This window comes from Pavona decussata, unplaced genomic scaffold (genome assembly GCF_977016875.1).
Source record: "Pavona decussata unplaced genomic scaffold, jaPavDecu1.1 SCAFFOLD_273, whole genome shotgun sequence".
Taxonomy (NCBI): domain Eukaryota; kingdom Metazoa; phylum Cnidaria; class Anthozoa; order Scleractinia; family Agariciidae; genus Pavona; species Pavona decussata.
Window position 1 is genome coordinate 1,987,064 of NW_028145675.1, and position 22,640 is coordinate 2,009,703.

Here is a 22,640-nt window from a genome sequence, read left to right on the forward strand (position 1 = left end):
AGGTGGCCAAGGTCTGCAGCACATAAAAGATCGTCTTATGGAAGGTGCGTGCATATTTGACAACAGTAGGTTAATGGGACTCTCCTTGTTTTTCTGAATATCGAAAGGCTTCATTCTCCCGGTCGCTCTACTAAAACGTCACAAATCACAAACCATGTTCAGATTCCTTCTTTCCCGTTAAATCTCACCAGCCAAACATTGTTCTTGGAAAACACTGTCCAGCAGCTTATTAGTGATTTATTGAGAATGTATCAGCTGACCAGGAGGCTAACAAAATTAAAAACAATCTTTTTTTTTTTTTTTTTTCTCATTTTACACAATGATGGAAAAGGTTACCTCACTGCAGAGTTAAACATCATAGTAGATTATTACTCAAAAATTGGAACCTACTCGAGAATAGTACCTGATGGTTCTTACTTAAAACTCAGATATACATTCTTCTAACTCCAAGCTTAAACTCTGGGACAGAACTATTGAAAATTCCTAACAGATTGCACTTTTTGTTTTACGACGATGTGGCCGTTTTCTGCCCTTTAGAAGGTTAGACACTCGGTTGGAAACTTGACACAAATCGCGAAGTTGGAAATGGAGTTTAGCCGTTTTGTAATGTAGATTTGTTTTCCTTAGCTGAATGGATGATCAACAAACCTATCAGCGATAATGTACGTTCTGTGGTTGCTGAGAAATTACAACAGGGAAGCTTATGGAAGACATTGGCCAGAAATCTCAACCCGAAGGTGCCAGAACCTCTAATTGATGCTATTCAAGACGAAGAACAGGGCCGCGGAAACGAATGCTGCCGAGTTGTTCTTTTAAAGTGGTACCAGGCGAACACAAATCATGCAACAAATAGAGAAGTTATGAGATGTTTAACAAACATGGGTCATGCAAACGTTAACTGGCATATAATGAAGGAGCTTGGGCTGGTGTCCTTGGAGAATATGCCGGAGTCAGAGAGATGTTGACACGATGCCTAAAACTGACCATACCAAACAAGATCCGCATATTTCACTGGTGTTACTTGAAATTATAACTCACCAATTAATTTCCGCGCGTTCTCATTGGACAAGACACATCCCGTGCTACAAAATCGAAGGGCATTTATCAGGCAACAACAGTCGTCCGATTTTTTTTTTGTCGTGAAAAACAAGGAAATAACGTCCCAGCTTTAGGTCTTAGTTGTTGTAATCCAATAACAGTTTAATGAATCTAGTAAACTTGTAAGCTTGCATTTATTGGGCTATTTTGAAACTTTGAACCCGTAGCTATCACTGGCTGTTTTGTCCTTTTCACTATAAAACACGCGCGTTTGAAAAATTACTCATAGGGTTACAAAATATATAAACCCGTTTCCGACTTGCTGGTTCGTCGGATGATAATAATCTCGGCCAACTGTTTAAAATTCGGAAAATCTTACAGTCTTGGGAATTATTGTCCCATACAGCTATTCCAATTAACGTTGTCGGCTATTAAAGCCTCAAGCTTACCCGACAACGCAGAAAGGTACTTTAGGTAGCTTTATACCTTCACAATTCAGTTGTAATTTGACGGTCGTCACGAAATTACAACAGAATTGTAAAGGTTTAAAGCTGCGTATACTATACCTTTCTGTGTCGTCGGGTGAGCTTGAGACCTGACAACGTTTATCGAAATAGCCGTAAACCAGACACCTGAAAGGGTGTATTTACAAATATCCCGATCTTGTGTTGTATAAGCTGCAGGTAATCTTAGAGGTTCGACTTTTAGCTTGTTATATCAAAATTAAACAGATGACAACACAAGAATGTCACAAATGAAAAGGGCTGCAATTTCTTCAAGGGCAAGTCCGATAAACGAAGAGTTTGCAGTTTGGAGACTCAAATGTAAAGGTAGCAGATCAGAAGGATATTTCAAATTTTACAAATCTTCGGATGACATTTTGAAACCTCACCAGATTGGCTCTTTGCTGGTGTTTGAATCAAGCGCCCCTTTCAGTTTTCCGCTCAAATATTCTTACCTTCGCTTCACGTTGGGAAATGAGGGCGTGTGTGTGGGAGGAGATGACGGTAATAGCAAATTTAACCTAATTCTTGGCTCATCAGGCTCATTTTAAGTGCAGCCTCGAAGAAAAATTTCCCAACATCACCTGACGTGCACCTTTTAGGAAACAAAACCTGTTCAAGCCCAACTTCTTAGGCAAAAACAACTCTCCCGTTTGTTTTCTATTGCTTTATTTCTTGATTTATTTATTGTAGACTCCACGTGTGCCTTTGGCCTTGTCCTCGATAGAAACTGACAATCTTGTATTTAACGTTCAGCTATAAGCTGTGCCAATTTAAAGTTTCCAATAGTGGTATTGTACTTGGACAATACCAGTTTGGTATATTTTCATAGGTTTTACATACTGTGTACATAAAATGTAAACAATTTTAACATATATTTTAAAGGTGTCGTTCTTAGGAAGTATGCAAATACGATGTACAAATGTTTTGGGTATTTTTATCCAATAAAAAAGTGAATTTAAGTCTCATGGTTTTAACATCACAGTTTCTACAGATCCGCAGCTTAAAAATTAATCAGCTGTATGAAAATATATAGTTCACAGTCCGCTACTTTTTAGCGTGTTTGATAATTTCCTGAAACCTGTTGCCACATCTACAGTTACTGAAACTGAGCTTGCTTTCCATTTTTCACTTACAAACATTGCAATGTAGTATTTTTTTTACTGCAATGCAGTGCAATGGAATTCAATGTAAAGTAAGGTGAGGTGAGGTGGGGTCATGTTATGTAATGTAATACAAGGTGACGTAACGTAACGTAACGTAATGTAATGTAATGTAATGTAATGTAATGTAATGTAATGTAATGCAATGTACAATTTGTAATAACACGAGAGACAACTGCCAAACTAACAAGCACTAAATGAAAATTGAACTGAGTAGAAATAGCAGGAACTGGATCAGACGCAATAGTTCTCGTGTGATAATTACGCAGCGTCTTATTGTAACAACCTTCCTTTAATAATGGAAATAAAAAAAAAATAAAAGCTTTTCTCCTGCAAAATAACATGAAATTGAGTAAATCACACCTTGGCAAATAAATACCAGAGCTCTATCATAACGCGTTAATTGTCTTCAGAGGAGCTTATGGCTTTAGGCGAAACAAAGTCCTTTAAGTGCTTTGATGGTCTTCGTAAACGCTCAGATCTCACTTGCTCGGTGGGAGAATGTGCTGCAGCTGGAAAAACCTCTCAAAGTAGCCGGGTGATAGTAGCCAGTAGTCTAACGATGTATCTTCTTGACTGAGAGCGGGTGAAGTTACCTTTTTGGACACCGGAGAATGCGACTGGTCCGATTGCGGAACAAATTGCCTGGGTACTTCAGCATGTGCTGATGGTGGTAACAGGCCATTTGTCTTTTGAAAGTGAACACAATTTCGCCGAACAACAACACGCGGAGTTTCTACTTTGTACGAATTACCAGTGGTACGGACACACAGAGCTAGAAATGCTAGAAATACCAGAAACACTGGGGAGAGGCAAGAAGCATCAGAGAGTGCGACAGTCGGTAGCAAGACTAATAGACTACTTGTGACATACAATTAGACTTCAACAACCAGGTCCCGGTTCCTGGAGAGCCGATAAGTGCTAGTCCACTAGTAAACCACCCTACGCTAGGGTTTAAATACCTTTTTCAATTACGTTCCTTTCGCGAAAACACGATTAGCGCTAACAAGGGATAAAGAGTTCAATGTTACCCACCTAGCAAGGTCAATTGACTAATTAATTGGGGCAGAATAACTTTGCGTTACAAAGTCTGCAGAAAGCAATTTATGTTAGTTGTAGGGGAGCTGGTTTTGTCAAATGAAAAATTTTCACCGACTATGAGGTGGATAATTGGTTTAGTATACACCACACAAGCTGAATAAGAAGTGGACCAAAAATTACTTTATTTTTGACAATATACCGAAAAATGGCGAGAAATTTTAATATCTCGCCCGCCGTAAGCGATTTCTTATTGTAGAAAAGTTCCGTCTCGCTTTCTTGCAGACAAATAAAACTTCTAGCGGCACTTGTTTAGTTTCTACGTGTCTTTTCTTCATGAAATTTGTCCTGTTGTTGAAACCATACTGCAAAACATTAGATGTTTCATTGTTTACATTGTAATTATAGTGCTCGACAGTTTTCGGAAATAATGCATTGCATTTTTATTTTTCGCCTTAAAATATGAGGTTTGAAAGATTAAATAACTTACCATGTAATGCCGTCAAACCAAAATTTGTTGCAATTTTTCAGTGTATTTTTTGTAATAGGGGTCTCTTTTATAGAAATATTTTCTTTTTAAGTGACCGTGGCGAAACGGGAAACCATCTTGTTTCTCTTCGGTTGCTCGGAGGTTAATCACCTCTATTCACTTGTGTGGTGTATACTAATACTAGATACAGTCTTAAGAACAGCAAATTACTATAGCGGGGTGAAAGAGAGAAACTTCTATTTTTGAGCACGAAAACTTCATGTAAATTTAGCGGTGATTTGAACGTTGGTAATTTTGTGAATTCGTAAGATACATCTAGAGGTAAAGAGACGGAAGTAAAATTCATAGATTTCAACTAAGGGTGAAAGAAAAGATAAATGAGGGACCATCACAGTTAAAAATAATAATTCAGGCTTGAACGGGATTTGAATCCGAGAACTCCACATCTGTGCAGTGCTCTACCAACTGAGCTATCAAGCCAACTGGGAGCTGGTCATTTTTTAAATACGTATTACATTGTATACATTCTATATAAAAATATAAAATACATATATTGAACGGAGGGTGAGAGAATCAATAATTGAGAGAAAATCGCAGTTAATTATGTACGCAACTTAAGTAGCTATAAAAAGAACGCCAAAAGCTGATTTAGATATGATTGTGATGGCACGTTTCTGTGAAGTAACAAGTCGGCAACTGAGAAAGAGAGAAAATAGAAAGGAAGTCGAAAGGAAGAAAAGACAACCCAGACTAAATAATAGTGGTGTAAAGCGTTTATAGGAAAGAATTTTGACCTGTTGGACAAAGTTTAAGGACAAATGTTGTGTATCTCTTTTGCCTAATATCTGTTTAATTACAGGGCCCCATAAGTTGCTAGCTTCAAATCTAACCGTGTGCAAAATAAATTTACTTTGCTTCTACTTTATCAATAGCTGAGTAAGTACTCCCTGACGAAGATCTCGATCGTAAAGAAATTGTTTTAGATCTCAGTCATTAAATTGAACCTAAAATAAATCAGGATCCGCTTTTGTCGCGGACTAGGGATCGCTTTACTTCCAGTTTAGTTCCTTAACGAAATCAGACAGGTTTTGAAAAGATGATGACACAAAAAAAAAGAACCCTAGCTCTGTTGTAGTGGATTAGGGGGGTTACATGAAAGCTATGTTTGTCTTTATGTTGTGAAACCTGGGATTTCTTCCAACACGATTATCAGTACTGTGTAGCTCCTGAGTCACCCGATGTAGAGTTTGGTCACAGTAAATTTCTTTATATTCTTTATTCCCTTGTTCATGATCTCCTCGTCTGGTTTACAAGTTTTTTGAGCACAAAAAACTAGTCTCATTCATAATAATCAAAAGTGCCTAATTATGTCTATAGTCCTTATAATTCTATTCATCGACTGGCTAAATTTCTACCTCTTATTTTGAAATGATGATATCGCGATTACTGTGAACAATTTCATTTCTGCTTTCCGCTATCAGTTTAAATCGCTTAAGCGTCAATCAGGTGGACCTACTTAAACAAAAAATTCTGTAAATAATTGCAACATTTGGTTTCAGTCTAACTTCAACATTATCGCGCTGAGGCTTCACTCAATCCAACAATGTCATCATACGTCACTGGATGTGCGCGCACCCGCTTGCTCTCCTTTCGAGATTCCGAGACTCCGATGATTTTAAGCAGAGTGCGTGGTGTTCAAAACTATTCGGAAAGTATTTTCTAGCGAACTCCATAGCTATAAAGAATTCGACAAGCAGTAACTGAAAATGTCCAACCTTACACAGTTTTGATGAAAGATCAATAATTATTTTTCTTTTAACAGACTCAACCATGGACAAATGTCTACTCTGTCTCTACTTTGTTCCCTCAATACTGGCTACAGGCCTGTACCAACTGATAAGTGCCAATGTGTGTCAGTGGCCTCACTGGGCAGTAAATTATTTAGATAAATTAAATTAATGATCAATAGCAAACGGAAATATGTAACAAAGCTAATTAAAAAGTATATACGGGAGGAAACTAACAGACGCAGAAATAATCCTACCCTAATCCTATCGTGATCCTTAACTTTTAACCTCCTCGTTTAACGTCATCGAAAACTTTATTAACGGTGTACACTGATATTTTTGAGTAATCTTTTTTTATACTTCTGATAACTAAGGATTTGGAAAAACATTTCAGAATAAAAAGTAGCGATATTAAAACATGACGTTTCGGCGACGACGTGTCACCATTATCAAATGTAAATTATAATAACATCGGTAACGTTATATTAAGAAAGGAAGGTGTAAAATTACATTAGAATAAAACACCTTTATGTGCGGAGAGAAGAGGAGAAACTTGCACAAGGAAACAAGCTTCCCAATTTCTACAGAAGATACGTCGACGATACCTTCGCTCTAGTATCCGACTTTGCCGCTGCTACTGATTTCCTTTCAGTTCTGAATGATACACACCCAGCAATCCAGTTTACAATGGAAACAGCAGTCAACAATAGCTTACCCTTCGTAGGCATGGTAATCAACAAGACCGATAACCGCCTCAACACCTCTGTCTAAAGAAAAAAGACCAACAAAGGGCTTCTACTACATTATCAGAGCCATGTTGACAACAGATATAAACCGGATCGCTGACAAGAACTATGCTTGACCGCGCCAACCGCTTGTCATCCTCACCGGACCTTTTCTCAAAAGAATGCCAGGATCTGAGAACAATGTTTCTGTTTCTGTCCTCTGTGCTTCTCTGTGCACACGTTCGATTTGATTCCGGGCTGACCGTGCCTCACCCCACCCGCCTCAACGACAACTAACCCCCCAACCCCCACCACCTCCAGACGACGCTTTTTTGTATTCGTACCCAGATCCCTCGCTACTTGGAGGCCTGGGTTTCGTGTCTCAAGATGGCCGAACTACTTGCCTGTCTGTAGGTAGTGTCTAATCTGTCTAACAAAAGGCTGGATCCGGTATGATTTGTGTGGGAAAGCTGGCCAAGGGAGAGAAAAACACAGACAGGAAGTCCAACTAAAAGGAGACATTAGTTTAACTGGGAGTACACCGTTTGAGAAGACACCAAAAGATAGTAGAGGATATCATACTGTTGGTTGTGGAAGCGTTAACTCACCGCTCTCAGAAAATTCAAGAATTTGCTGATCGATTGACCTTGCACATGAGGAGAACTTTTCCCCAGTAATACTTGGACTACCGGACAAAGGTTTAGAGGTGCAAATCTTTGCTTAGCTTAATTTCAGTGAGTTAAATTAAATGTTTTTGGAAGTTTTATAGACTTGGCATTCGATCCTTCGATTCACTTCCGGTTTTGGCAGACTAAGAATTTCTCGACTCTTTGAGACCATACAAGATTAAAAAAGAAACTAATCATTTGACGTTTCGTCCCTTTACTAGGAAACGTACTCCGCCCCCGAGGAAACGTGAAAGATTCGACAGAAAAGATTTTATCAGACTCTGAAGCACATTTTAAGATCAAGGACTGTATAACCCTGACAATATAGTAAGGTGAAGATTAGATCGAATTCTAGCTTTCAATTCTTTAGCATAAATTATTATGCTAAATTATATTTTTCACTTGCAAGCTGCCCCCTGGTATGAGTAATGTAGTTAGAGTCTTAAGTACAGCTACGAAAACTACACATTAAAAGTAAACTCAACACAGCTTAACTTATTGCTTTGTATTCAGAACTACAACATCAAGTAACTTTTTTGTTAAGTGACTAATCAGTGACAAAATTATACTGTAAGGGGTAATAATGTTATTTTATTGACAAGATGGCATTACATGGAATGCTTAATGTAGCCCCATTTATTCCCCATTGTATGCTTCGCAGATTTTTAAAAACTATCTTCCCTTCGCAATTGAAATAATTCAATGGTTTTATTCAGAGAGAGTGCGTAATATATTGTGTGTTACTGGGGAATCATACCGGAAATCACTCTGCGATAACGTCATGACCCCCGCTTGAACTGGTCTGGTTTCCTACGTGTTTAATAGATAATCTGTTAATGAAAGCGTAGTTTCTTTGCTGTGAACTCTCCCAATTTCCACCGTTTAAACTGTCGACCACTACTTAGAAGTTATTATTTTGATTTACCGCTTGAAAAAGGTTTGTTTTCTTTCTCAAAACGGCAGATTAGAGTCTTAAATTCATACATGTGGCCGCCATTGAACAAAAACAACCTTCTAAATGATGATTTGCTTTGACGTCACACAGGTAGAGATGAGTCGGTCCCCTCCCTTGTGATATACGCGCCGATAATGGATTTTGATTGGGCCGTTTTTGTTGAAAACAATCAGAACAATAGATCCCTTCTGGGAGAGGGCAGAATTTAATGTAGGTTTAATGAATAAATCAAATGATGATTTGACGTCACACAGGAGGGGATGAGTGGGTCCCCTCTCTCGTGATATGTGCCTAAATAATAGATTTTGATTGGGCCGCTTCTGTTAAAGACAATTGGAACAATACATCCCTACTAGGGGAGGACATATTTTAATGCATAAATTAATGTGCACATTTGTGGCTACAACGAAGAAAAAAAAAGATACCCAGCCAAAACCTAGACACGGCCTGCCCTGCGGGCATTCCGTGTAATAATCAATCAAGCAACTTTTATAACCAAGCAAGAATTTTTTTTGCTTGATTGAAGTTGATACCATATGCCCAATTTATCTAGAAACCTGTGACATACAGTATCTGATTTTGTTTAGAAATCATTTATCAAACACTTGTGCTTGCCAGTGATTCTAAGCCAAAATGCATCACATGACACTTACTCAACTTCTTGCCCCAATTAGAAAATATCAGATATTGTTGTATGACCTGTGTGGCCCCATGCATATGCTTTCATTGCAAAAATAATATTATTGAATAAATTTCTGTATCAAGGTTGTACACTTCAGCTCGAGCTTAGCAGATCGGCGGGAAAAAAAAGCAGTGTGCAATGTAACTACTGATTAACTGCCCTGGGCACTTATTTAAATTTGGGCCCATGAGGGTGGACGCTTATTATTTCCCCAACATTTTCAGCAAGTGAGGACATTTTTTGAGAATAACAAACCAAGGGATAACAAGTTTATTTCTCTTCAACAAGACTAAACAAAGTACAAAAGTTCAGATAAACAAGCCGTAAACAATATAAAAGTTCACTGACTACCATAGTTGAAACACAAATGATGCTCTCTTACTTCATGCTGGGCTAGTACAGAAAATGGTTTTTTTGGGGGGAGGGGGTGGGTTGGGCGCTTATTTACTTTTTGAGCTTTCAGGGTGGGCGCTTATTCAAAGGTGGGCAGTTGATAGAATAAATATGGTAATGTACAATTCTGGACAAAAATAATGGGATGATTTCCATAACTCAACACAAAATACCCCCTGCCTCCATGCAAGGTTGTCAGTGACAACATTATACTGTAAGAGGTAATAATGTATTTTATTTATAATCAATCAAGCAACTTTTATAACCAAGCAAGAATTTTTTTTGCTTGATTGTAGTTGATACCATAATTATGCCCAATTTAATCTATAGCTAGAATAAGAAACCTGTGACATACAGTATCTGATTTTATTTAGAAATCATTTATCACACATTTGTGCTTGCCAGTGATTAGCCAAAATGCATCACATGACACTTACTCAACTACTTGCCTTAATTAGAAAATATCAGATATTGTTTTATGACCCATGTTGCCCAATTGCATACTTCCATTGCAAAAATAATATTTTTGAATAAATTCCTGTATCATGGTTGTACACTTCATCGCAAGCTTAGGAGATCTGGAGAAAAAAAAAGCAGTGTGATTCTAATGTGCAATGTAACTACCGTTTTTATACGGTTAATTGCCCTGGGCACTTATTTAATTTTGGGCCCATGAGGGTGGGCGCTTATTATTTGCCTAACATTTTCAGCAAGTGAGGACATTTTTAGAGAATAACAAAATAAGGGATAACAAGTTTATTTCTCTTCAACAAGACAAAGCAAAGTACAAAAGTTCACATAAACAAGCCATAAACAATATAATTTAAGTTCATTGACTATCGTATCTACTGAAAAACTAAGTTGGAACACAACTGACGCTCCTCTTACTTCATGCTGGGCTAGGACACGAAAATGTTTTTTTTAGGAGGGGTTGGGGTGGGTGCCTATTGACTTTTTGAGCTTTCAGGGTGGTTGCTTATTCAAAGGTGGGCAGTTAATGGAATAAATACAGTAATGTACAATCCTGGACAAAAATAATGGGATGATTTCCATAACTCAACACGAAATATTCCCTGCCCCCATGCGATGTTGTCATGTTGCTGTGTTTCTGACAGTCTGAATGATCCTTAAGGGGCTAATAAACCATTGCTTGGGGGAAATGGGGGGGGGGGGGGGGGGCTTCCAAAAATACATAATCACTACCAAGCACAGCACCACCAAGCTTATGGTAACTCAGGTCATAAATATCCAGAACACAAATTTTTGTATCTTTCTCAGGAAATATTGGCCATGATTGTCTGAGAAAGTGGTTTTGGAAAAAAAAATGTTGTATCATTCTTAAGTAAGTAGAAAGTACATGTAAGTAAGTAGCAGTTGAACCGGGAGTATATCACCAGCTGAGAAATTACTAAAATGTAAAAGGATATTGCATGGTTCTGGAAGCGTTGATCGAACAGAGTTGAGCTTGACATGTTTGGCCTTGCATTTGATCATGAGAACAATCGTTGCTTAGTAACAAGTGATAGAATACTGCCAGATAAAGATCTAGATCCGCAAGTCATTGCGTTGGACTTCAGTAAGTTAAATTGAATTTTTTAGGAAGTTTAAACGGCCAAGTTGTACCGCTTGCATCATTCGATTCACTTTTGGTTCTAAAGGTTTTCTCTTTGCAAACAGACAGGTTAATTCTTTGTTTAAGAAGAAACTAATCATTTCACTGATTTTGTCCCTTCACCAGTAAAGTTACTCAGCCCTCCAGGAGAGAGAATTGCTCTGCCCTATTGAATTTCTGACTGAAGCTCATTTCCAGACATACAAAGGGCCATACAAATCTGACAGGTAATTGATTTTTACCTCTTATTTCAATAATTTGGTAGTAATAGTTTCAATAAACTTATTTACCGGTATACTATTTATTAGAAAACTCTGGTTGAGGAAAGTTTTAGTGACACAGTTTAATGGAGTCTTGTATACTGTAAGTTGGAGTTCAAAATTTTTTTATTGGCTTAAACCACTTTAATTTTTATTTTCCTTTGTACAGTAACCATTACCATAATCTGCAGAGACAAAGGGACCAATGAAAATCAAACTGATTTGAAAATTTTTAATTAAACCAAAAAAAATTTAAACCACAATATAAATAGCTCAGTACTGGGCTTGAACATATACTTTTAAACTTAAATATCTGTAAGAACAATAGCTGTTTCCAGTTACATGTAAGTATCATAAAACTAAAACCAAATCAATTACTCTGGCCGGTCACAGCAGACACAAACAACGCAACAAACAAATCTGAAATTAAAAGACAAAAACAAAAACAAAAAAAAAACATACATGTTGGATCTAACACCCGATTGTTATAGTGGCCTCAATTAGTATTCCCTTGGGCCTGTTTTTGCGCGGGAATTTAGGTTAATAATTTGCATTTTGCAAGTGACACTTTGTTGAAATGACATTTTCTGTTCATTTTACGTTGAACTTTCAACGAGACGCGCTTCGCGTAGTTATCCGCAGTTACTGCAGTCTGCTAGCAATTTCCTCTGAAAGTTTCGTCTAAACGCGCCACAACAATGTAAGTGTGCTGTATTTTCGATTGGTTTTATCGGTTTGTTTACCTTATAGTTTGTACATTTTGTAAGTTGACTTTGTTTGTATGTTTCAGTTTAAACCTTCTTCGCCTCGTCAGTAACACTGTTAAGCTACAATGTTCAGCCCTCCCGGGCAGTCGACAAAGTGAAAAGAGTTTAGAATAAATTGTGTAAATAGAAGTGTTTGCCTTCGGCGGTTACAATACATGTATCCAGCTCCAAGTGCAGGAAAATATCTGCGACTGTAATATTAGGCACAATTGATTTTGGTTTTGCTTCTGATTGGTTGAGAATGTAGTAGGAGTTTTGCTAAGCAATCTCAGAATATTGAAGTGTACTGTACATGAATTACTTTTGGCACTCAACAGAAAATCCCTGTAAGTGACCATTTTATGATCAGTGACAAGTGGTGGAGAATCAATTGTCATAAATTAAGATAAAGAAAATAATTCTAGTTCCAGTGTCTTACATAATATTTAGCATAATAATAATTATTATTAATTGCTACATTGTACTTAAAGTTGAATAGTTGGGATGATTTAAATTTGGTTACTGGATAATTTGTCTGTCTGGTTTCAAACTGAATATTGTAATTATGCACATTATACATGTTCTTGCTAACAGGTCCCTGTCCAGTCATGCCATTTGTTTAGCGGATAAAATTTTCTGTGTAGAAGTTGTAAATCAGAGCGATAAAGATTGACAGTTCTGGTGGAGGTTAAAAGATTGAATAGCAAAAGAATTAATGTTGAGGAAAGAGGTTGTTAATTGTTGCTCATCATGGTAGATACAATAATAATAAGTGTATTATCAGTTTCATCATGTAGTAACTTTGAGTTGTAAATCACAATGTTTTGACTGCTCACTGCTAGTCTTCATCAGCAGATGAGGTCAACTACTTCTTGCTGGAACAATGAAGATTGAAAATGTACCAGTCACAGCCGACCATCATGATATAAATGCTGCTGCGTGACCAGTCGACCTCATCACCCGATGACGACTACCACTAAACAGTCGAAACATCAGCATTTACAACTCAAAGTGACTACATCGTGAGACAAATGATAATACACTTATTATTAGCAAAAGAATTAGTTCTCAAGAGATCGAGAATGTGCTCAATAATCAATATTAATGTCAGTAGCTGATAACTATTGTTGTTAAAGTTGAGTTAGTATTAATATATGCAATTACCAGTATCAAGTCATAAATGGTTTTGTAATTCAAGGGCTGAGTAGACTGCAAGTAGCCTCCTTTTTGCTTGAAAATCCATGGGGAAGAACGAAAAAAAAAAAACTGAACAATCACCATATCCCAGGGTCAAGAGGCAAAGCCATTAGCTGCAAGGAGTGTGGGTGCTGGAAGACCTCCTGGCACCCACAGTGCTACTCCACACTTTGCTGAGTGTGTGCGCAATTCATGGCTCACAGGTTTGCCGCTTGCCCCTAGAATGTTGTCCTTGTCCATTTTTTTGTATTTTCTTCCCCTCAGATTTTCGAGTAAAAGAGAGACTACTTGCAGTCTAAGGGCTGAAAGCATTAAATTAAACTTTCTCATGTCCAATTTTTGTTAAAGTGTTTTTGCTGACTCAATATTTTGGCTTTGGTTTATCTGACAACTAAGTATAAACTAGGGGGGGGGGGGGATATTTGAAAAGCCTCTGGAATGGAAAATTCTGGGGGCTGGGGTATCCCAAAGAAAAAGATTTCCTTTGAGGTATGGATATTTTATGGAACCACACAACTACACTGTATATGTAAAGTTTCTCTTAAATTGTGTTTACAGACCAATATAAGTCCTGACATGTCCCAATCCTTTAATGTAAAAAACCAGTGTTATTAATTAGCTGGCCATTGCTATGGCAGTGCACCCATGGCTCTAATAAAAATCCTTTATTTGAGTGCATCACTGTAGCCCTTGCCAGGTGTACCATATTTTCACTCAGCCAATACAAACAAATAACACTTTTTGCTTGGGTACGTAGCTCTCCCATCATCTCAGTGACTCAGTACATTATTTGGTTATCATGCCACATTTATTACCTTCAGATCAGAAGCTGCTACTACTTTCTAGTAATAGTAGCTGTTGTTGTAAGATGAAACTTACTCTGCATTTAACAGTTGTGTGAGTTATTGTATCATGAAGTCATGCCAAGTATGGATGGATTTTGGAACAGTTAGGGCAAAACGTCTAAGCATACATGTATTTAGGTGTAGTGTCTTCACGTACTTTACATTACTAACATTGCATCATTATATACATGTATAGTTATGCGACTCACCGCATACATGTACATTAACTGTAAATTCATTAACTGCAAACTACTGCTACTGAAAATTCATATCAATTAATAACAATTAATCAATTGATAATTGTATATATTTATCACAAAAATATGCATTATCAATTTTATTGATTGAACATGCCAGTTTTTTTAATACAACTTTTATTTGTAAAACACTTACAAAAACACAAGATTACATGACTAAGCTAACATGATGATGCTTAATTAATACAATATTTTCCTTGCATTTACAATACTTACAATACAATACAAATTTCAATATAAGACTGTGCCGGTGTAACTTATCATCTGTAAGTTCTGCTAAATGTACGCTGTATGTAGGCATAGTGTGATCTGCACTGTCCGTTAACTGTTGTTGTATAATGCAATAATTAATTTGGGGTGGGGTGCAATGGTAACCCCCACCTGGGTCTATAAATTCCAGCTGTTAAATTAAATTAATCTCTGTTGAACAGCTCTTTCACATAGTCTATCTTTTTTAGCACCTGTAAAGAATACATTGAACATTTAATTAATACGGTTGTAACCTCACAAAGTCCTCAATTTTGATATTTATGATCACTGACAGAGAAGTACAGTACTTGCCATGCATACATTTTATTAAATTGAATGGTATCATAAACTTTTTTTCTGTATTTGTTGTTGGAAAGGTCAAGAATGTACATTATTACCTCATTTTCACTGTACGCATTTTAAATTCTTATTTACCAGAGGTACAAAGCAACACTCAGCCTGATTGAGGGACAGGGAACAAGATGGAGTGATACCAGCGCCTTTTTAAAAGGTACACCCTAATGTATCTTTTTGACCTGTGGCTGCTCTTTATCCTCTACATCCCAAGAATTATTGCCCAAAGGCTCTTCACTTTTAAGCCTTTCAACTACAATCCTCATAAGATGGTTTGGAAAACTTGGAGTGAATTTCTTCTTCTCTCAAAGTTGTCATATTTTTATATATATTTTTTTAAATCTCATCAACAACACCAACATCTGTACTTTAAGCTGCTTAAATTATCCCTCCCCATTCCCTATTCATTGTTGAACACTAACACTTCTAGAGATGATGGGTGTGTCAATAATTATTGTTTGTGCTTTCTTTAAGAGGAACAAGGGAACAAATGCCTACACTGTAGAATAGCTACAATGTCCCAAATGATTCATGCATGATAGTATGTTAAAAATAAGCCACTAAGTCAAGAATTAAAACACAGGTTTTAATGGTTGAAGAATTCCAAAATTAGACCATAAGACATCAATGAATGAGCATCTGAACTAGTAATTGGAAGATCTTAGGTTCGACTCCTGATAGGAGAACTCAGATTTTTGTTTTCCGAGTACTGATGCCTGTGTCACTTACTGAATAATACATCATTCTCATTTATTTTCGATGTTAAAAATATTCGATCACATTTATTCCATTGTTAAGTCCTCTAGGGGCTTAATACTGTAATTACACCCAAGAGGGGAGGGGGAGAAGGAGTATTTTCTACATTTTGGATGGGGGTGTGCTGCTTAGACTCTAAAACCATATAATTTCTGTATACATATACTGTGTAGTGTTAAATATGTGGGAGTCCCCACTCTCAAGGCACCCCGCTCTTCACCGCTCACTCCTCCTCCCTCCCTCCAGCTATGCATTAAAACTTTATATCACATTTCCTTGCATTTTAAAAAATTTAAATACATACATTAATTTTATTATATCTCCCAGTTAGTTCATGTGGTGTGATTGGTCAATTTTGTGGGCTGTATTTCACTGTGGGGCCTGCTAAACTTCAACTAGTTTCCTTTCCCTTGCGCCCAATTAACGTCAGAGATTTAACAAAATATCTTACTTATCTCGTTTTCTTGGTCTGAACTGTAAGTTACTGATCGTTGTTTTTCCCGGTGATATTTGGCCCGCACGCTTCGTGGTTGGGCCATAAATCAACGGGAAAAAACTTGGTCCCTTACTTACAGTACGGACCTCGAACTCGGTTAGTAAGAGGTATATACAATTACATTTAAAACTTCAAATACTTGTTATATAATTATAAAGAAATGCCTAGAGTAGTTAGATACCGACAACATACACCATAAGTCTGCTTGCTGTAACGGTTTCAGTTATCTGCTTCTTATCTGCTAAAAGCATGAGCAAGATTTAATGCCTGAACTAGTGTCCTCTTGCTGTATTTTTAGTCTCAATGTATGTACATATCATGATGTTGGATTTCATTCTTCAAACATTTATGCAGCGCAGCACCTGTAGATCAGTAACATACTGTAGTTAGACCGGGCGTCTAGCACTTCAACCAGTCTTGCCCATTCATTTAAGAACAATTCTGCTTTCAATTATCAATTAAGGCTCAATAAAGATCTTTTTGATATGCTCGCAAATACTGTAAATGATTTATTAAGTCCCCTCTGGGGCTTATTCACTCCATACTTGCTTCCTCATTTGTATTTTCTTCAGTCCGGTAAATAAATAAGAGAGTGGGAACTTAGCGGAGAGAGAGGGCCATAACAGAACTTATATGGCAACTGTATTGGTATTTAATGCTACGTTCTAACATGTGCATAAATACTGTGGTACTGTACATGTACTGGTGCTAATAATGCCTTTTTTTGGTTCATTATACTGTACATGTCAATGCTAATTTTATGTCCAACAAAAAAAAAAGCAAAAAAGCAAAGGTACTGAGGAGTACGTGAAGCCTTATGAGGCTGCATGTTTTTGTTTTGCAGATTTGTTTCGAGGTCAGCATTGAAATAATGTTTCAAGAAGTGCCTGAACCCAAAGCCCATTCTTCTTCTGATGCAAAATTGAAAGTAACTCTTCTTGGTAGCGAGTGGAGCTCATCAGCTGGTGGTTTGTCCACACTAAACAGAGAGCTTGCAATTCATCTCTCACAACACCCTAAAGTTGAAGTCTCTCTCCTCGTGCCAGAGGGTGCTTGTAAAGATGAAGACAAGAGAGAGGCTAAGGGTTATGGAGTAACTGTTGTTGATGCCAAGAAACGCGCAGGCTATGAACCTCTGGATTGGTTAGGCGTCCCACATAAAGATCACAGAATGGACATTGTTGTTGGCCATGGTGTGAAGCTTGGCCGGCAAGTACAATTCATAAAAGATTCTGCCCACTTTTCCAATTGCAAATGGGTGCAAGTGGTGCATACTGCTCCTGAAGACCTCAGTAGGTACAAAAGCTACCCTGACCCGATTTCAAAGGGTGAAAAGAAACATCAGGATGAAGTTGATCTCTGTGAAATGGCTGATCTGGTTGTGCCTGTTGGACCGAGGCTGGAAGATTCTTACTCTTCATATCTCCGAAGGTGCAAGGAGAATCAGGATATTTTCACTGTCACACCAGGTCTCTTTGAGAGGGAATTTGGGGACTTAAAACAAGCTCCTAATGAGAGTGGTGAATTTAAAGTGTTGTTATGTGGTCGTGGTGATGATGAAGACTTTGAACTAAAGGGATACAACATTGCCGTTGGAGCATTTACTCATCACCTGCTAAAAAGCAAGCCTTATCATCTGATCTTTGTAGGTGCTTCTGAAGGAAAACAGGAAGAGGTAAGAGAAAAACTTCTCCAACGTGGTATCGCTGAAGAGCAACTGACTGTCAGAAAATTTGTGCAAAACAGGGAAAAGATGAAAGACTTACTGAATGAAGTTGATCTTGCCATTATGCCGTCCAGATCAGAGGGATTTGGTCTTGTTGCCCTTGAAGCCCTGTCAGCTGGTTTACCAATTCTTGTTGGTGGAAACTCAGGATTTGCGAGAGCATTAAAGAACATTCCTTATGGGGAATCTTGGATAGTTGATTCAGATGACCCTTCAAAGTGGGCAGAGGCAATTAAAGGTGTCCGTGTTAGACATACAGTGCGGCTTGAAGAGATCAAATTACTGAGAGCTTCTTATGACAACAAGTACAGTTGGAGGGAACAATGTGAAGCCTTTGTGGAAATGATGTGCAGAATTGTTCATGGTATGAGTTCTTACTTGGTCTTCATTATTTCCGTTCCAAATGCAACTACAAATTCATGCAGAGTAGCAGACACCCTGTAGTTATTATTAAATTATAAACACTGTTAACTCCAAGAGTAAACTATATGGTCCGGTATAAGTTTGTTCTAAACCTTTCAGTGTGTTAATGAAATCCCATTGTGTGACTGTTAAAATGAAAATGAAAGCTATTGACCAGTACAATCCTGCAAGACTTGTTGTTTATCAAGATCGTAATAATAGTAATAGAACTTTGGATATGTTTCAGTTTTTTATAGCATACGTGGGAGTTAAGGCTTCAAATACCGTGCAAAGTCGGAATGTGTGATCAGGTGGAAGACTTGAGAAATATGACCATCATTGATTTGAACTCGTCTGAGCAGTCCTAATACTGTCTGCCTTAAACAAGAGAATTTGTGCCGCTCATTAATTTAAGGGTGCAATGGGCATCATCTATATCTATTTCTTTAATGAGAAGGGGCGACCGTTATTAAATGGGGTAGGTAACTGGTGACTGTAGCATTTCAGCCAAGGTGGAAGCATTATTATGTGCTACCAGGTCTTGCTGATAGTGTAATTGCCAAATTGTTAAGTTTGAAATCTCAGTCTTTGATGGCTCTATTTATTAACCCTTTAAACCCCCTAATATCAAAGAACAAATTTTCCTATCTTGTCCCAATACTTTTCTCCTAAAAGTACTGGAGAGAAGTTTTTAAAATATTAATTAAATTCTCCTTGGGTGATCATATCCGTAATTCTCATGACCTCAGGGGTTAAATAAGCATTTATATTGGAAGGCGAAATTTGATGCTGATCACTGTTAGGGCATAAAGGCTTTTAAGAGATGATCCCAAAATATTGAATGATAGTGTCTATTTTTTTACAGGCCCTTTGAGTACCACTGTTAAAACTCCAAGGGAAGAGAGCCCTGCTGAATCGACGTCAGCTGCAGTCCCACCAGGTAAAGGTCCTTCACAGCAACTGCATCTCGATGAAGAAGCGAAAGGAAAACCAAGAATTTCAGGAACATCTTTTGACCCTATAGGTACGGAGCTTGATTTCTTTTAGATATAAATTTAGTTATCATCGCCCCATGCATTCTATTCTATTCTAAGTGGTTGTAGTCAAAGGTAGCATTTAACTTCCGTTTTGGATATATTCCTCTTCTTGGTCACAGAGTCCTCAGGCTGCCGTGATCTTATGGCAACACGACGGTGCCATCACCTTTTCACTGTATAGCGCGTAAGAAAAAAATTTATAGAAACATGGCATGCTAATGATTTCATGTAACATTCCATATGAGAGAGAGGTTATGGTGAAGTGTTGAGAGCACTGGCCATTCAACAGTGTGGCACGGGTTGGATTCCCGTAGTTCACGTAATATTTGGGTTTAGTTTGTTGTTGTGTCTCGTCCTTGCTTTGACAGTTTGTCTCCAGATTCTGCAGTTCTCCTCCCTCCACAAGGGGTTACTCATGTGAATTCCAAGCTGAGCAGGAATCCGAGGGCCAGTTGTTAGACTAGCTGATTATTGTCACCCTCGTTAAATTATTTCAGATATTCTTATCAAGCTTTTCTTCAGCACGCAAGGTCTAAATGAAGAACAACAACAAATGTCATATACATTGAACTAAGCTCATCCTCGTCGCCTTTCACCCATATAACCAGTAAAAAGCAAATTTTGAAGAACTTGTAGATGTTCCAAAATAATCCTGAAACTATCAGAACTTTTCACAACCTCCACTGTTTTCATTCCAACGCAATGAAAACATATTAGGTAACTTTCTTTCTGGGCTTAACTTCATTCAATCAAAGGTAATTCAGGCCAAACTACAATCCTGGCCAACTGAGTTAGGGACACTTGGCTCAGTTTTTGAAAGTTTTTCTCTAAACTTTGCCTCAAGGGAATCAACATTTTTGCTGTATGTCACTTATTGATATAATAGCCCCTGCCCCGTATTCAGTGTTGAGCATTAACACACGTGGATATCACACGCGTAGACTCGTCTTCGTTCATCAACATTGTAAGGGAGAGGGGGAATAGAACCATGTCGAAATTTGCACCACAGAGGCCGCTGTCCAAAATATTTGGTCAGGGTTGTAGGTCTCAAATAAGGCTAATTTCTCTCTTTTCCTTCAGAATCCGTTCTTTCTTTATATTGACGATCTCATTTCGTCCTTTTCAGACAAAGTTGTTATCTCAAATTTATCGTCCTTGCTGATCAACTTATCATTGCACAGAAAGGTGAAAATCACGGGATCGTCAGTTGCCCCGGGGTAGACTAATGCTCGGCCCCCTGAGACAGACAAGGAGAAAAAGGTGCCCCACTAATGCCCTGGGGATGAGTACTGATGGAATTAACTGATGCATTAGAAGCATAGTTTAAATGAGCGCGCATACATCATGGAAACACAGAAATCCACTAAAGTTCAAAGCAAAAATTCATCTGCAAATGGTCACTCTCAATCTCCACGGAATCAATGTTTTCAACATTACTACGTTCGTACCAATAGCGTAGCCCCATTGCCAACTATATAAACCACATACCACCCACAGGCCCTTGATTCGCTCTTACGAAGGGATAGCGCTGGAAAAGTCAACCCTCTTAAGGTGGCTAAAACAATTATCAACTCCGTTTATAAATCCAAATTTTGGTTTCCACTTCCCCACCGACGCCTCACCACAAGTTCTTTGCAAACTTATTAACCCCCGTTATCTATTTCTTGAAGCTATCGTAACATAATGTAGGAGATGACCTGTGACGAGATCGAGAAAGAGGAAGTTATTATCGTCATTGTTAAATGCTACAAGTTCTCATGGCTACAATAGTTGCTCTATGTTCAGTTTGGAATCTGATTGCTTTTACAGACCCCTTCAGTGGTAGTGAGAAGATACCAACAATGGAGACTCGTGCCGGACAGCAGTCAGCTACAGTCACCAAAGATACAGTTTGTACACCCCTCTCAGAGAAGCAACCTTGTCTTGACGAAGAAAAGAATGCTTCTAGAGCAGATTGGGAAGATGAACCATCTTCCCGACAATCTGACAGAAAAAGAAGAAGAAGCAGTGTAGGTTCCACTCCTGAATCAGGTACAGATCCTCATTTCGGTCATAAGGTATGTTAATTTTTGTAATTGCCTGTTATCAAAGGAAGCCTCAAATGTTATACGAAAGGTAACACTTAACATTATGAGGCGGGGGAGGGTGGGGTGGGTGGTGTTGCCCATATATACATGTTTATGCGTATATCCATCTATATGCATCCATAACTCGATATACGCACACTAAGCATGAACCAATTCTTAAAGATTTTAGGGATGCTTTACATGTACCATTGTGCAGAAAAAATTATCTGAGCAAAAAGCTGAACAGGGCTTGTTTCAAAGAAACTGTTATAAAAGCTTATTTGCGCAAGACCGGTTTCGGAAACCTTAGAGGAATCCTTTTGTCTGTTGCGAAGCTTTGTTTTTGGACAACTCTTAGAGGCGAACTAGAGCGAATGCCATGTTCTTAAGCAACATCTAGCTGCTTTTATAGCGTGTTAATGTTAGGAGATGTCCAATGATTGGAGCTTGGTGAATCAGGCTTTACCTTCTAAGTTACCATTTTTGATTTTCAGAAAGAAAGGTTTTGAAACTTAAAACCAAGGCACGGAATCTAGATGTTGCGAAACAGGAAAAATTCAAAGAGTATCTCAAACAGCAAATAGACCTGTATATGGAAAACAATGCAGTTCATCCAAGTGATCAACCACAAGAAGGAGTTGGTCGCCTTATTAAGCATATAGAGGAGGTTTACAATTCACTTGTAACGGCATTCGGACTTGGTTGTTTGGAACTTACTGTTCAATGTCCTACTCTGGAAAGCCTTGACAGCCTGTGGAGTGACTATTGTTCTGGTCATCTGAATGAAGTAGCTGAGCGGTTCCTAGTCACCAGTGAACTAAAAAGGAGTTTGAACATGGAAACTGTGAGATTAAACACAATGATATCAGAGGAGAACTATTTGATGTGCACGAAGGCAATCATGGAAAACTCACGTAAGTTTCTGAAAATTAGTCAATCTTTTTTCAAGACAATATAAGGACTCGACTGTTTGCCCTCCTACAACTCAAACATTTACCAACACTATCGTTTACTGGATAACTTGTAAATGTTATAAGGGTTTTTTCCCTCTTTTTGGTGGAAGGCAAATGAAAAATTACTAAATTTAGGAAATGAGATGTTGTAAGCTGTTGTATCAAGGAAACTGAGGGCCTGCAAGACGGCAGGTTGGTACAATTTGGACAATACTCGGTGTAAAAACCTTTGACCTTTTTCT

General features: G+C 38.0%; 1 protein-coding gene across 16 annotated transcripts in view; it reads left to right on the forward strand.

Annotated features, from left to right (window-relative positions):
- The window catches only part of LOC146455539 (uncharacterized), a 362,351-nt gene that overhangs the window by 327,530 nt on the left and 12,181 nt on the right, over window positions 1-22,640 (forward strand). For 8 of the 16 annotated variants that reach the window (XM_085094233.1, XM_085094236.1, XM_085094239.1 and 5 more), the window contains 2 exons: window positions 21,189-21,410; window positions 21,940-22,359. In XM_085094233.1, coding sequence (XP_084950359.1) covers window positions 21,189-21,410; window positions 21,940-22,359 — 642 coding nt within the window. Of the gene's footprint in view, window positions 1-7,163; window positions 7,479-7,633; window positions 7,745-11,180; window positions 11,282-15,046; window positions 15,120-17,058; window positions 18,305-19,207; window positions 19,367-21,188; window positions 21,411-21,939; window positions 22,360-22,640 lie in introns of those variants that run through there. The other 8 variants (XM_085094240.1, XM_085094241.1, XM_085094245.1 and 5 more) reach the window with 7 other exon arrangements.